Below are 15,951 nucleotides of genomic sequence, written 5' to 3'. Positions count from 1 at the left end.
TGTTTCTTTCTCTCTTTTCTCTTGGAGATGTCAGACCAAATATATTTTAATCCCCCCCCCCCCTCTCGATCGCCCCTGTTGCCCTCACACCCCCCCACATCTGACTCTCTCTCTCCCTTCTGCCTTCCCACAATCTTCCCTCCCGTTCTCCTTCTTTCTTTTAGTCCTTCCAAACTCTGACTGTTTCATCCCATCCATACCCCCCCCCACCCAGCTTCTCACCTGACCCTGCAGTTACCTGAGGAGGCCCCAGACTGCACCCCCCCCCCTCCCTCACTCCTTCTTCCATATTTTATTGACATTCCTCTGTTGACTTCTGCTGTTGTGTTTCCACATCCTGCAGCCTGCCTCCCCCCCCACCCTCTGTGGTCTCTCTCCTGACAACACTCTATTTGTGTTGGTTACACACCAATATTTTTTTTATGTTCTTTTCCTCCTTCCAGTGTCCTCTCTCTCTCTCTCTCTCTCTCTCTCTCCTCTCTTACCTGACCAGCGTCTGGTTGTGAAGGTCCCAGACGACGATGTTGCCGTCGCTGCAGCAGGAGAAGCAGACCTTGTTGTCGGGGGAGATGGCCAGAGCGTAGCAGGCGGGGGCGGAGGACGTCAGCTCCGCCTTGATGCGCGGGGTGGGCGTGGCCAAATCCCAGATGGACAGCGTGCTGGCCTCACCGCCCACGATCAGGGTTCGGCCGTCGGGGAGGATTTTACAGGACCGGATGTAGTTGTCCCTGTTCTGATTGGACCAGATGAGACAGCCAATGAGATTATCAAGATTCAAGATTTTTATTGTCAAATGCACAGAGATAACATGAAGCAGTCGCTGGCAATGAAACACTTGAGTCACAGGCTCTCTTTAAGCAATGCTCGAGTAATTACAACCATTGATGATGACAGTTATCAGAATTAAGGAGGAGAGACAACGCAGTCAATAAAACTACATAAGTTTACTGAATTTACAAGTTTGTCTGGCTCATATGTAACACTATGGAAGCGTATTGCATTCACTTGAAAAAATAAAAAAAGCTCTGGGTAAAAGCTTCCGAGATAAAAATCCAGTTTTTCAAACTTTTTTTCCCCCTGTTTTCCAAGATAAAAATCCTGTTTTTCGCTCAAATTTTTATCCATGCTTTTATTTTGAAAGTGACGTATTTTTACCCAAGGCTTTTTTTTGTTTTAAGTGAATGCAATACGCTTCCGTAGTAAATCAGTGTGTCCATCTTTATGTCTAACACTCAAGTACGCCTCTGTGTTCCCTCCCTCCCTGGTGTCTCACCAGACAGTCCAGCTGGGCCATGGGGCTCTTGCTGCCCGGCTGGCTGATGTCCCACACCTTGACGCAGCCCTTCCCTCCGGTGTAGACGTGGCGTGTGGAGGTGCTGATGGTGACGGCGCACACCACCTCCCCGTGGTTCAGGGTGTGGATCTGGCGTGCGTGGCGAGGGATTCCCGGGCCCAGCAAGGCGTCGGGGGGGAAGGGCACCGGCTGCATCTGGCCGTCGGCGCTCACATGGAACGAGTAGGCGCTGGAGTGAAGGGGGGGGAAAGGGAACCAAAAAACTAAAGTCAATACTTCAGATCTATAGAGCTAAAAATAACCTGAATTTGGACGGGTAGGTACTGGGAAGGAGATTGATGTGCGGGAGAAATGAGCTAAAGACAGATAGGACAAGGTATCAATCAATACATGTGTGAGTGCAACTAGAAGACCTACACATAAGTCAAGGACCACACAACTCAGATGTGTGACAAAGTTGTGAAGTGTGACACCACCACAATGGCCTCAACATTCCAGTAACATTTGCCTCAATTCTGGCAATAACTTGTCCCACAGTGGCCGTGGGCAGGAAAACAAAATGGCAGCTTGTATAACAGAGCAGCGTCAGCGTGAGATGCTAATGGCCGATCGATACTGAAGCAGTTGGAAGGCGAGGCTGGTTTATGATTTCAAATTAGCACAGCATAAGTGATTTGCTGCTCCACAAACAACGACGACAACAACAATAACCTTCAGTCGGCAAAGGTCGCAGAACGAGGTCTGGACAATATCTCCAGTATCTCATGTGGATTCCCAACCATGTGGGATTGATTATTATGCTCAATTATCGCGCATTTCAAATCCTAAAGGTATAGTTCACCGAAAAATGAAAATTCACTCATTATCCACTCACCGCTGGAAAACCACACACACTCTCGCCCAAGGGCACATTCGGGATCGCTACGTCTGCTAGCATCACTACTTCCAGCTATTGACAATTAGGCTTAAAACATTTTTTTCTGTTGTTTTATTATGTTTGACGAGGTTTAGGGGTGTATAGAGACTCCGAAAGTCTTTTTTTTTAATGAACTATCCCTTTAATCGCTATTAACAGAAAAATAAAACTGATCACCTGTCACTGAACTGTTTAATTTACATTTAGCCTGATAGTGAATCTCAATTGCACCATGGATTACGATTTGTGGATCGCGCATCAGAGGTCGCAATGGTGGATCCAGTATGGCGGTTCCTATATCGTGCGGGCTGATTGTAGAGGGGATGGAGGATCCTTTGTCGCGTTGGCATCGGATGGTGGTGGACCATCCGGCGGCTGATGATGGATCCTAACTGGTGCCAGTGGACTATGACTGTGGACTATAGTGGATCCCATCTTGATGCTGGATCATGATCCTGCTGGTTGCTGACCAGAGACTATGATTGCAGCAGGACTGCTTGACATGTAGTATTGAAGTTATCCTTCAACTGATTACCCTCATCGATGCTGCTAAAAACTTTAATCCCGATGATGTTTTCCTACACTTGACATTTATTGCACTTCTGTCCGTCCTGGGAGAGGGATCCCTCACATGTGTCTCTCTGAGGTTTCTACGTATTTTTACCTGTTAAAAGGGTTTTTAGTAGTTTTTCCTTACTCTTGCTGATGGTTAAGGACAGAGGATGTCACACCATGTTAAAGCCCTATGAGACGATTTGTGATTTGTGAATATGGGCTATACAAATAAAATTTGATTGATTGATTGATTGAATTCATGTTGTATACATTCTACAATAAAACTTTGTGCGTGTATGTGTGTGTGAGATTAAAACTCACGGCTTTCCTCCAGAGGAGCCAGGCAGAGAAGAGGACAGCCCTGGTGCTCTAAGGTGAGATCGCGACTCATACGCCACCTGGTGGGAACAAAAGAGTTACACAATTAGGTGCCTGACAATAATCTCTATAAACAGATGCTGGATGTGAATATGAAGAATCTGTAGGCGAGAGACAAGATTTCTGTTTCTTGTTTGACCAATTATATTTGAGTTGGTACAAAGTGGGTGTGAAGAGAAACAGAGGTTGAACATATTGACTGAAATGCATCGGGTTGAGGTCTTTTAATGTGTCTACATTCTGCTCAGCCAAAACCAGTTGAGTCCGGTCCTGCTGGAGGTTTCTTAAGGTTATTGAGGGACTTTTTTCTTTCCACAGTCGTGAAAGTGTTTGCTCTTTGTGGGAACTGTTGGGTTTCTCCATACATTGTAGGTCTCGACCTTACTATGTAAAGTGCCTTGAGATTATCTACGTTATGATTTGGTGCTATACAAATAAAATTGAATTGAAAATGAAGCTAGCTGTTAATAGAGATCAGCCAAACTGACGTCTGGACCCGCACCTACAAAATGTATCGCTTTTTATGTTTTATGTCGAGAAACGTTCGACAAATGTGATAAAAGAGACTAGTTGGACTGTAAATGGTGAACGGAAGATGTAGATATAGCCCAGAAGCCTCAAAATATTGGTCCTTCCTCTTAGGGGCTAATTCATTGTCAGACAATAATCCGTAGACTCCCAGATTGGCTTGATGAAGAACTAACAAAAAGGAAGTTGCATGGAATTAATTCTACAACAAAGTAGATTGAAAACACTGGAGTGAGAATATACCAAAGATCTGTGGTCTGAAAACTGTGAGGAAGTGTCTGACTGTCATTTTGTGATCCAGATTTGCCATTTACCTGCAGATCTTCTCTCTCTGACTGTCACTCCTCATCAAAGTGAATCAGAGGATGTAAACACGATAAGTTTGGATGTAAAATGAAGGCACAACTCTACCTGATAACACGGAACACATTCATCTAGCTCTGAGGCCAAGCTTTGACAGTCAGAAGGTGAGACCTGATACCCAACCATAAATCAAACCTTGACAGGGAAGAGTAGTTTGGCCTTTACTCACCATGGGGCTCCGGGAGTAGGCACTGGCTGCCGCGCTGATTTGTGGGGACAGAGTTAGAGCGCCGCCGAAACCTCCTGGGCTGGCCAGCTCCCCGTTCAGTCCTGCGTGGGACACCACGCCAAAATGAGCTGGGTATGAACCGGGGGGCACAGACATGGGACTGCGGAGAGCTAGGGAGGGAGGGAAAGAGGAAGGAGGGATTGAGGGATGGAAGGAGAGGGAGCAGTACACGAGCACAGTCACAGGGGAGCTGAGAAGAATGGATAACCTTTTCTGTCAGTGAACTTTATTTGATTATTCGAACCAGGGGACTGTCCAGTACAACAATGGTTTTTACAGCTGGTTACAGAGGAGCAGAGAGCGGTGAGGAGCCTTGGTCAGGGGAATCTCACTTTTTGTAAGAAAGATTATGCAGATAATTCAAGACAGTTAACACGAATCTGAGATTGGATGTGTTATGGGTCAGGGACGACCCATTAAATGTACGTGTGGATCTGGATCAGGGGGCGGATCGGGGATTCTTTCAATTTAGGTGTTAAAATGTCCTCTTGCCGGTGTTAGCAGTCTCACCGAGGGGGTCTGCACTGGTGGCTGCTTTGCTGACCAGACGAAGGCAGGAGGTGCTGGGACCAGGAGCTCCAGGGGTTCCTGGGGTAAGGGCCTCGCGGTGGGAAGGGGACGGGGTGCCAGACTTAGACAATGGAGACTGGGACTTATCCATCTGTAGAGAAGTCAAACAAAAGATTTGGCAAAACATATCACATGGTTCGCTCAAGCTTTCTCTCAGTATCCCAGTTTAAACATATCAGTGATGGCATCATGTGTAACAGGAATGGGACATAGACTACCTAAAAGTATAAAGTTAAAAAAAACTATTTTACCAAGAAAGGGTCTTACTTAACACGTTAAAAATAAACAGATGTCAGAATGAAGGAAAGGCAAACCATTATTCCAGGTCAGCAGGGAGCAGTAAATCCCTACACTGCTCTCTCTCTCTCTGTCTTACCTGTGAAAGGTCCTTGGCCTTGCCTGGGGTGGGGCTGCGGGTGTTCGGGGGGGAGGGGGCCTCTCCTGTGCTCGAGCAGCCCGGCAGCTCTTTCCTTAAGGTAGGGGCCCGGTCTAAACCGTTCCCGTGGGGGGAGTGAGGAGGGGTGCCTGGAGGAGAGTTCGGCTCCTGGATGACAAAGACAAATGGAAAAAGATGATTTAGAGTCCCGGCCTGTTTCCCGCCTGTGAAGGTCACACAGTGCTGGGACGACTCTGTGGCTTCATTTGAGTCTCGGCCCTCAAGGAGCTGAATTCAGGTTCAGTCCACTTTGCAGCATTTCATCACTGAGATGTCTTCTCTTAAAGGAAGCAATTCTCGTATAAAAGATGCAGTTATTTTATTGTAGTGACATTTTTATAATGAACAGTTTAACCATGGAGATTTTGCACAGCATTTCCTAAACACTGGTACTGCACCAACCATTCAAATACACACAACCACACATTCCTTATAAATTATTTTATAATGTATAAAATATTAAATCATTTTCATTGTGTCCAGAGTAGTAATATCCTTCCTGGAAAAGTGACACAAGCAATGTTTTGGTGATTGACAAACCTTCACAATTTTATTCTCCTTAACCTGGATTGAATTTGAACTAGTATGACACTCGAAGTGTTTATATCTCTGCCAAGGCACAACAGTCCCCTTATGAAACCACATTTAAATTCACTAGATTCTGATTTCTATTCGGATCTGCAACAAATTACACACACTCACAAATATCGGTGATTGTTTTAACCTCGATGTATCCCTTGATCTGCACAAAAGTTGTTTTGGTTCTTCCCTGACTCGTACCTCATTCCGCAACTAAGTTTTGTGGTAATCCGTGCAGTAGTTTTTGTGTGGACAGAGGTGAAACCTCCTTGGTGGTGGTAAATACCTAAAGCACCATTATAGCTCTATATATCTCTCAATGCAGGACTCTTTTCTGTCCTTTGCTTCCTGTATTTTGTCTCATATCTTCTATTTAAGTTAAAACGCTGTTACACAGAAACATCTCTCCCTGTGTGCCAGCATGTGCAACAGCTTTAATGGACCATAGACACAGTTAACTCAGTAATAACAGCTGGCTATAAATAAAGTTCATTTTATTTATAGGAAAATGGTTCAGATTCTTACTTAATAGTTACAAAATAGTGTCCACTGAGACAGTGTGTCTTGTGATTTGTAAGAGGACTCAGGGCCTCAGAGCTCAGGGAATATTACATGAAACAGTGGAGTGTCACTGTTAATGGTGGAGTCGTGTGTGGACCTGGAGATAATGTTGCTTTTATCACTGGAGCCACAGCCTCCACTGTGGAGCCAGCGCTGCCTCTCCCACAGCAGAGCAGAGCGCTGGAGTAAGCACTTCTCACTGGGTCACACTGCTCAGCATGGACACACACACACACACACACACAAACACACAAAGATCATGTAGGCACACACTTAGACGGAAAAGGTGATTTATACATACACACGCATGTATGTTCAAACAAAAACATGTGCACACACACACAGACACATACACGCACACACACTCGCAGATAATTCACCAGAGACCATCCCTCTCTTTTTCTGCTATTACCCACATTTGTCACAATTTTTTCCCTCTGCTTTTGTACGAGTTTCCAAATCACACAAGAGACCAGTTTCGCTGTTGTGTGTAATATCAAAATACAGAGGGCTTAGATAAAACACACTATATTTTTGTACACGGCGTGAAGTATTTAAAGAACTAAAATATTCCAGGGGCATAAACGGCTTTGCATATATTAAACTAAACAGACTTCAGTTATCTAAGAGAAGAGAGGAGGGAAGAACGAGGTGGAGAGATGGAAAGGAAAGTGCAGAGGCTTCAAGAGGTTGGAAAGAGAACTCAAATATACACAGACGAGGTCGATGAGAAAAGCAATGTGTGGACCAAGGATTATTGAATGTGTGTTTGGACGATAAGGTTGTGCCATATCATTGTCAGTCCCTGATGGTTGACAGTAATAATCACAAGTTTGAACCCAGTATAGTTATCAAAAATGGTCAATGTAAAGGAACTGCAATTCACTTCTAATATAAGAATACATTTAACGCCAGGGCTGCGTTCAGCCCGGACAAAGTGTAACAAAATCTTAATTTAAACATAAACTGTGGTGCATTGAACACTCTGCCCCAGGTTTTGAGATTGAACATGCCCCAGTTCTGTTTCTGAACGCAACCCGCTAAAACCCTTCCACAGCAACATTCAGGTCAGGTGATGCGACATGGCTATGACTCTATACTGCCATGTCTGAGACGGAACTTCAGTAAACTTTGGATCAAAGTCAACTTTGACAAACACTGAATTAAGTCATGGTTTTATCTCTTTCAGGACATTAAAAGAAGAGCTGGAGAAGTTCCCTTGGCTTGGAGGCACCACTCAGAAAAGGTTTGCGCTCTCTAACACATACAAAAACCAGGATGCCACTCTGTTGTCTACCATGAATATCATGCCACTTAAATGGTGGAGATCTAAAGAGGATGATCCAGCAAAACACAAAACAAGGGAGGTGACGGTCAAGTACTTCAGTCTGAATGAGACTAGAAAAATACCTTTCTGCAAAGTGTCATTCATGAGTATTTTTAACTACCAACTATTGCTTAATTTGATAATATTGAGGATAACCATTTTTTCAATTCGATTTTTTTGCCTTCTATTTGTCCACATAGCTTTCAGTCTGTTAGGAACACACCACCTTGATAATGGTGAATCCTCCCCCCCCTTGTGTAATCGACCATGGTGATGGTGTGTGACTGTAGACACTGTGACACGTCAGTTGAGTCGTCATCACCCAGCTCGGGTTTAGACAGACACTCGACGAGACATAGCACATTACATAGCAGCTCTTCCTATTTACAAGGAAACTGCTGCAGAGAGCTGAACCAGCTCCTTACCTGCTGACTCATTTCACATCTCACGCACATACACACACACACACACTACACACAGCAAACACGCACAAACACACCAAGGTTACGATAGGTGAATGATATTAAAACGAGCAAGCTAAACAAAAACTCAACTAAAGTGCTGTGTGTGTGTGTGTGTGTGTGTGTGTGTGATTGTGTGTGTGTGTGAATGTGGATGAGTAGAGCTGAGATTGTTTTATTGCATTTGTCTTAAAAAAAAAAGGCAAATTCCAGCAAACTATGGAGCTCCAAACTCTCAACTGCTGTGAAACCTGCGGCTTTTCTTGGCCTTTGAATTAAAGATATGAAAAAGTGGAGGTTTTTTTTCCAGCACAATAATTACTTTCTGACATTTCATTGACCAAGGAATCAATCTACTGATCTGAAAAATGAAGATGATATGAATGATGCCAATTATTGTTTCAGCCCCTCTAGTGTGTCACATTTTGAATAAATTAAATAAAATAAGAATTACTGCCTGTTAAATAAAATAAATGAATTAATCAAGTATGAGATTATCAAATTAAAGTTATACTGTTAGTTATACTTCTCAGGGCCAACATATCCCAGGATTCATTGCGCTTCAGTGACAAACGGCTTTTCAAAGAGATAATGGCAACGGTACACAGCGACTTGTAAGGTTTCAACTCAACCAAATAGCGCAATAGCTGTGAAAGAAACTCGGCGAAATTAAAAGTTTCTAGTTGTGTCCAACTGCAGCTCTGTTGCTAGGTGACAGCGTTAAGGGCAGGACAACCTGGCGACGCAAATTATTGAAATCCTCATTCGGTTTGGTGTTCGCAATCTACACAGCCCAGAGGAATTTGGACACAGTTCATGTTTATTCCTCAGGCTTCCGCCCCCCCCTTATGTTCTGGTTACTTTTTCAGCTACAGCGCCATGTGATTATTGACACGTTTTCGGAGGTACATGGCTTCTACACACACACACACACACATACAATTCACCAAAGGGCAAATTTTCCGACATTACTGACAATTGTCATCTTTTTTCTGCTTATACACCAGACAGGTTCTTCTTTTGTGTGCAACATTAAAATAAAAAGAGGAAAAGGAAAAGGACAGAAAAAGGGCAAATCCCTTCGAAAAAAATTACCAAGGAAACTGAAATGAAATATATTTGTGACGAAACTAAATTCAATTATAAACTTCAGACACTTGCACACACAAAGGGAACTTGAACTATGGACAGTCTGGGTTATGCAGAGGACAGAGGGTGGTTCCAAGCTGTGCCAAGTACATTTATAGTTATTCCCGCGAGCAGCACTGGCCCTTCCAACGTTGGATTTATGCTTTATTCATTTGTGTGCTGCAGCACAGAAGCCAGAGAACGTCTGTCGGATAAAGGCGGCTTGTAAAGAATTCAAAGTCAGTTTTTGTAACAACTCTTGCATAAGGGTGATGTAGGGGGAGTGTGAACTCTGTCACTGAGTTACATATTTTCCAAGAGGTGGTTATGAGTAAACACTGGTAGTGAAGGTGAAATATTAGGACTTTAATTTATGAAAACCAACCGATAAACAAACTCTGGGTTTTTTTTCAGATTCTGATAGACAGATTTGAAATGAAAAGTGTAATTTTCTGGCTTTGATTTTGAAATGCAGTTGAGCATCACCTTGTGCAGGAGCTGCACAGTAATTTTAAAACAGCTTTGTTTGTCAAATAATGTGTACAACATAAATTTAATTTTAGAAAAATGTTGATTTGGATCCTCATGACTCTTAATAATACTAATAAAACATCTGAGATAAAGGTGTTCACCTAACATGTTAGCAAGATGCTTACTTAAACCTGCACCAGATATGGAGCAACGTTTCTTGCCACTTGGTGAATACAATTCCAAGTGACTCTTGCTTTGGCTCTGATTTGTGGTCCACTAGGTCCTGAGGTTCTATAGACGCTTAATGCTGCAGAGTATTCACTAGCTTGTTGCTGAAGCTACTATAATGCTCAGTAGAGCTGACGGGAAGAGCTAATTTCTCTGTGGTTTCATCATGAGCAGTGACTCCTTTCACATCCATATATTAGTGTGATCCATTGTTAATATAAAAGAAATAGATTATAACCACCTTTAATTACAAGGATGTCAAAGATCATTTCAATAAGACAGAGGAGACTCACCTCATTGGAGACGTCCACCACAAGATTGTCTTCACTTTTGTCCCCATCACTGTCCTGAGAAGCACAGCAGACAGAAGAAGGTTAAAAAAAAGAGGATTTCTCAATATTTATTGAAATAAGATGCATTTTTCTCTTTGTTCCCTCACATAGACACACAGCATAACGAACGTACATGCAGAGAAGTTTAATAATGAAGATGGAAACACACAGACGCACACGTCCACACAACTGGTCAATGATGATATCTGTGGCTAGTCTTTGCTTCCTTCTACTGTCTGTACCTGATGCACATTTAACAAAGATTCGGTAAGCCACAGATAATCTTACCAAACATCTCCCTCATGAGAGAACTACTTCGATCGGCCTCTTTCTATCTCATTGTCACTCACTCACACACACACACACTCACGCACACAGACACACACACTCACACACACACACTCACACACACACTGTTGCTCTTTCTCCATCTATGGCACATTTTCCCTCTTCGTCTAGCCATGTCTCTATCTCTCGCTTTTTCTCTCCCTTTTTTTCTGGGGAGAGAACGATGGCACTTAGTCACCATGGCAACAGCGCTTTGATGTGATCATGGCCTGATATTCCTATTGACATCAGTGTGGCGTGACATCAGTACCCTAATTACACGGAGCCATAACAGGGCTAGGTCTACTGCCTATTCCTAGAAACAGAAAACACAGAAAAAGACAGTGGGAGAGGGATGGAGAGAGGAGGGAGACGACATTTGGAGATGAAAAATGGAATAAAAACGAGAATAAAACAGGGAGAAGACCAAGAGTGAGAGGGACAAGCAGGGAAACTGAGAGACGATGATAAAGAGACAGACAGCGGTATAGAGGAGCTGAAGGCAAACAGAGAGGAATGGAAGCCATAATGTGGCTCGACAGGAAGAGAGGAAAAACATTCGGACTGTGGAAACTATCGGTGCTTGTTCTCGCTAGGGTTGGGTACCGAGAACCGGTTCCAATATGGAACCGGTTCCAATACAACCGGTACCTACCCGGACCGAAACGCAACGGAGATTTCGGTGCCTCATCTCGGTGCCTGAGCCAATGGAAGACTGAGGTCTCCGCTCGTCCCGCCTCCTCACACTTCCGCTCCTTCCTTCACGGGAAGCGACGGCTCCCGCCGGGCCCCGCGGCTGCCGGTGGACAGACTCTTGTCCCCGCGCTGCCCGCACCCCGCGTGCGTCAGGGCTCCCGTGCAGGTGTGTGGGGGGGGAGGATCTCCTCGTGAGACCTCTCCCCCGCGCATTTCCTCCGTGGCGGTGCGCCGCGACCGGGCTCCGGGACCGGGCTCCGGGACCGGGAACGGGCTCCGGGACCGGGCTCCGGGACCGGGAGGAACGAAGACCACGCCGAGAAATGTTTCATAAAAGCGACCGCATTTTGGGGGGACGAAGGCGGGGGGCCGAAGCCTGCCTGCGACAGCCCCAGCCGCGGAGACACGGGGGTCTCTAAGTGATGGAAAAGCGACCCTCAGTCTTCATTTGGCTCAGGCACGGAAGGCAGAGTCACGAGTCAGAGTGTGTGTGTTTTGTATTTATTTTTATTTATTTAAGTATAGTGTAAACTTTTGTTAACAGTTCGTATGTTATTCATAGTTTTGAGTTAAAAAGGGTTTTGTATTTATTTATATTTATAATCTACTTTAAACAGTTAATATATTTGGCAATAAAAAAAGCCTTTCTTAGTCAAGCATCGTTTTGTGCACTTTTTTGAAAAAAGTATCGGTTCAGGCACCGTTTAGGCACCGGTATCGTTTTAAAAGTATCGGTTAGGAACCGGTATCGGATAAAAACCAAACGATACCCATCCCTAGTTCTCGCTGTGAACTAATGTGAAGATTTGGACTGTTGCTGATGCCAAACTAATTTAGCTGGAGGCCGTCTTGCACAGACAGACTCCCAGTGTCAATCAATCCTGCAGACTGGAGACACACAGCCATCTAATTCATTACAGCTATCTGCCCTGGCCGTCTCTCTCCTGGCATTACATCCCCTCTGGCTCCCTGCTCTTCCCCTTTAGACTCATCCAAACCAAACATGAGTCTTGATTGGCTGCAGGGCCCCGAACCCCATGTGACCCATAATGTCATAGACACACATGCACCCACATACATGCTTTGTAACATCTTCAGTGTGACTTTCTGTGAACTGATTTGTAAACATTATGGAAACATACACACCAATAATACACTAACAGCATTAATTTGAATTAAGTGAAGCAGGTTTAAAAGGTTTCAAACTGTTTGTACATTTGCTTATTTTCTTGCTGTATTCTACTCGTGCTGCTGCATCTGCTCTGGCAGCTACACATGCATCCTTTAAGGTTACATCCATGTTACCACGTCTTCATTTGAAAACAACTACCGACATCAGAGTTCACACCAGCGTTTTTGTAGCAGCTCTGTAGCAGTTTGAATCCTCGTTCACACTAAAACGCCTGTAAACGCATATCACATGACCACTCACGTACACTGGACGTGCGCATGCCAGTGTGAACAGGAAGGCAAGCTCGACCCACTGGACACAGGCACTGTCCCAGATTGCTAGAATAATTGTTGCATTTTCAAACAAAAATGTGTTATTATGGATGTAGCCTTCATTTATCTTAATCATATGAGGAAACTTACATAGGAGTGTGGTGGGAGAGGCTCTTTGTCATCACAGCGCCTCCGCTTGGCCTCAGCTCCTCCCTGTGAGGAGGAGTAGCCTCCTGACGGGCCCTGCCGCTCCTCAGTGGGCTGACTGTCTGTTGATGACACTGACTTACTCTGGAGAGAGAGACAGGGACACAAAAGGAAGTATGAACACGCCGTGCTTCAGTTATCACCGCAAAGACAGGCAGGGAAAATTTGACATGTGCATTTGACACAAAAACACTAAACATGTTATTTTTATCATTTCAACAGGTCATGTGTGAAGAAACACAAGTACACATTCACTCATAAGCCCAGGGAAAGACCAGGACGAGTAAACAGGCAGAATAACACACATTAACAAAGATCCCCATAAAAACACACACGATAATACACACACAGCAGCTTACTGCAGGTACAGCAGACGTAAGCACAGGTTAAGACGCAGCCACAGAAGCACACAGGACACAATATAAAGCTAATTAGTGCTCTCCCCTCCACACACCAGCCCTCATGTAAAATATGACTCTCATTATAAGGCAATAAAGCTGTGCAGGCAAATTTACACTCCAGCCCGGCCCGGTCCTCGAGATTCAGAGAAGCCGATCAAGCATTGTGTTGTCTTTTGCGTCGGGGCAGGGGCCAGAGGTTCGGCAAGGGCCACTTGTCATTCTCTGTCCCCATGTGGCCAGGACAAGAACAGTGAGGGCTTAACACACCAATGACTCACACAGGAAGGAGCCCACGGGGCCGACAGGAAGGAGCGCTGACAGAGGAGAGGAGAAACTGCACAATGGACCTCAGTGCAGCCCAACAAACTTCCCTCTCTTCTTTCTTCTCCTTTCTCGCTTCTCCTGACTTCCTCTTGCTGTCCCTTTTCTTTTTACCCCCCTCCATTTAAAATTCCAACATGTTTTACCCGTGCGGGGCTCTCCCACAAATGCCAATTGATATGCATCTCTCCCCCAGCCCTTTTCTTTTACCCTCCCTTCCCAAACACCGTAATGCTTGGCTAAGTTCTGCACCAACCCCAGCTCATGTGAAAACTATTTTCCTGGTGCTTAACAATCAGCATTGTGTTTGGCAATTAAATTATGCTAAGGGTTTCAGTGTGAACAGAGAGAGAGAGAGAGAGAGGGATGGAGGGAGAGTATAGTGAGTGGCGCTCTTAATTTTCATTTCGCAATAAAAGCTACAACAAAGACTTGCTGGTATTATTAAACCTATACCTCCTTATTTTTCTAGTTTTGTTCTTCTTTAGTTTCTCTCTTCTTTCTTTTTCCAATTTCCCTCTCTAACCCCCCTTCCTCTGTTCCTTCCTTCCTTCCTTCCTTCCTTCCTCTCTCTCTCTCTCTCTCTCTCTCTCTCTCTCTCTCTCTCTCTCTCTCTGTGTAATCAACAGATACACTGATGATCGGCATCCGTTCACTGTGGCCAGTTCAGTACGACACTGCTCACCGAGTAATCTGCAGTCAGAGAGAATAGGATGAGCCGTAGATGTCCGCTGAATTTCAATCACCCCATTTGCACTGCATTAATTCTCATGGCGATTATCAGGGACTTTTAACTCCAGTGACATGAAATATGAGCGAAACCTGTGAGGCAAGATGAACACCTCCTCATTCTATGTTCCACTGCATTTACTCAGTCGATTAGTCTCACGATGGAGCTGATTTTGTCCCTCAGCCCTGGTTACCTCCATACACCAGCTTCTCACATCCCACCTTCACACCTAATTAGAGAACTGAACTTTCTGTATTAATGCACAGCGACTAACTGTACATTGTTCCAACTTTGGAGTTTTGATGTGACTTGAAGTTGGAATGTGGAAAAAAACTGGACGCTGTGAACACAATGTGTTGTATCTCTGTATTTATAGAGTTTAAACTACACTTCGTCACCGCTTTCTAATATTTGCATGATGTCAAAGAGCAAAGAAGAAGGATCAGGTGGGACGGGCATATGAATAATTTAAAATATATGCAAATATGTGAATTGAATTGGCCAAAAGTCAGGTGTTAAGTGCTTTGGAGAGATGGACATGTGACAAGTTCACATTAAAAACTACTATTTAGTGCAGATTGTAAAATTAGGTTTAAGTCTCCCTCTGATGAAAATCAAGTTGTCTCCCGGCTACCTTTTAAGATGAATTATATTTTTATTTATTTTAAGAGAAATAAGCAGTCAGGATTGTGGCTGAGTATTTCCCCTTTAAACTCCAGTAAACAAATGCCAGTCTGACATTGAGGATCTATGATGTCACAAACCTAAGAAACTAATCCTGTCAACTTGTGGGTGGAGCTAAGCTGCTTAAAAAGGCTCCTCAGCTGCAGGTGGCGCCGTAAGCGTGGGAAGACAGGGGAGCAGGGGCGAGCCATGTGGAATATTCATATATCCCAGTTACGAAATGAGTACAGAAGGTGTGAAGGTACATTTAAGCAATTTTAAGGCCATAAGGGAACAGACCTTTTGTTTGAGTGAGTGAGATAAACTACTGGGATGGCTCTTTAAATCGGTTGATAAGTGGTAATGTCATCAACTTGGCAACTCACATACCAAACTTTTTGCCAACTTTCCAAGTTGTCGTTCCAACTTGAGGTGACGTGCATATGAACTTTCTCATGTCAAGAATTTATTTTTTAGATAATTATGACAATCTCTTCTGCAGAAAGAAAATAAGGTTTTTTCTCTCTCAACTAAGAGAGACATGTTTTCCCTTCATCGTCTTTCTCTGTTAGCTCTGCTCTGAGTTTTTACTAGAAATGACGTGGAAATACAAAAGTGCGTCAATAGATTGGGAAAACATGTTCTTCTAGAGGTCTGATCTTTTCATTGTTTGAAGCGGGATGAAAAACACTGTGGTTTTTGTTGTTCAGTGGTTTCACTACACTGCTTGAATGAAATTATGCAAATGTATAATGATACTGCAGATCAGGTTCTGTTGGGAATCTTTAAATTGAAAAGTAGTGGCAT

General features: G+C 44.0%; 1 protein-coding gene across 3 annotated transcripts in view; it reads right to left on the bottom strand.

Annotated features, from left to right (window-relative positions):
• Positions 1-15,951, bottom strand: part of tle2b (TLE family member 2, transcriptional corepressor b) — a 79,042-nt gene that overhangs the window by 4,661 nt on the left and 58,430 nt on the right. For 2 of the 3 annotated variants that reach the window (XM_061078392.1, XM_061078393.1), the window contains exons 9-16: positions 12,973-13,113; positions 10,318-10,371; positions 5,210-5,377; positions 4,774-4,924; positions 4,204-4,373; positions 3,087-3,163; positions 1,274-1,523; positions 486-733 (exon numbers count right to left, since the gene is read on the bottom strand). In XM_061078392.1, the coding sequence (XP_060934375.1) occupies positions 486-733; positions 1,274-1,523; positions 3,087-3,163; positions 4,204-4,373; positions 4,774-4,924; positions 5,210-5,377; positions 10,318-10,371; positions 12,973-13,113 (1,259 nt within the window). The remainder of the gene's footprint in view (positions 1-485; positions 734-1,273; positions 1,524-3,086; positions 3,164-4,203; positions 4,374-4,773; positions 4,925-5,209; positions 5,378-10,317; positions 10,372-12,972; positions 13,114-15,951) is intronic. The other variant, XM_061078394.1, reaches the window with a different exon arrangement.

This window comes from Limanda limanda, chromosome 9 (genome assembly GCF_963576545.1).
Source record: "Limanda limanda chromosome 9, fLimLim1.1, whole genome shotgun sequence".
NCBI classification, from domain to species: domain Eukaryota; kingdom Metazoa; phylum Chordata; class Actinopteri; order Pleuronectiformes; family Pleuronectidae; genus Limanda; species Limanda limanda.
This window is presented reverse-complemented; position numbering and strand designations above follow the sequence as displayed.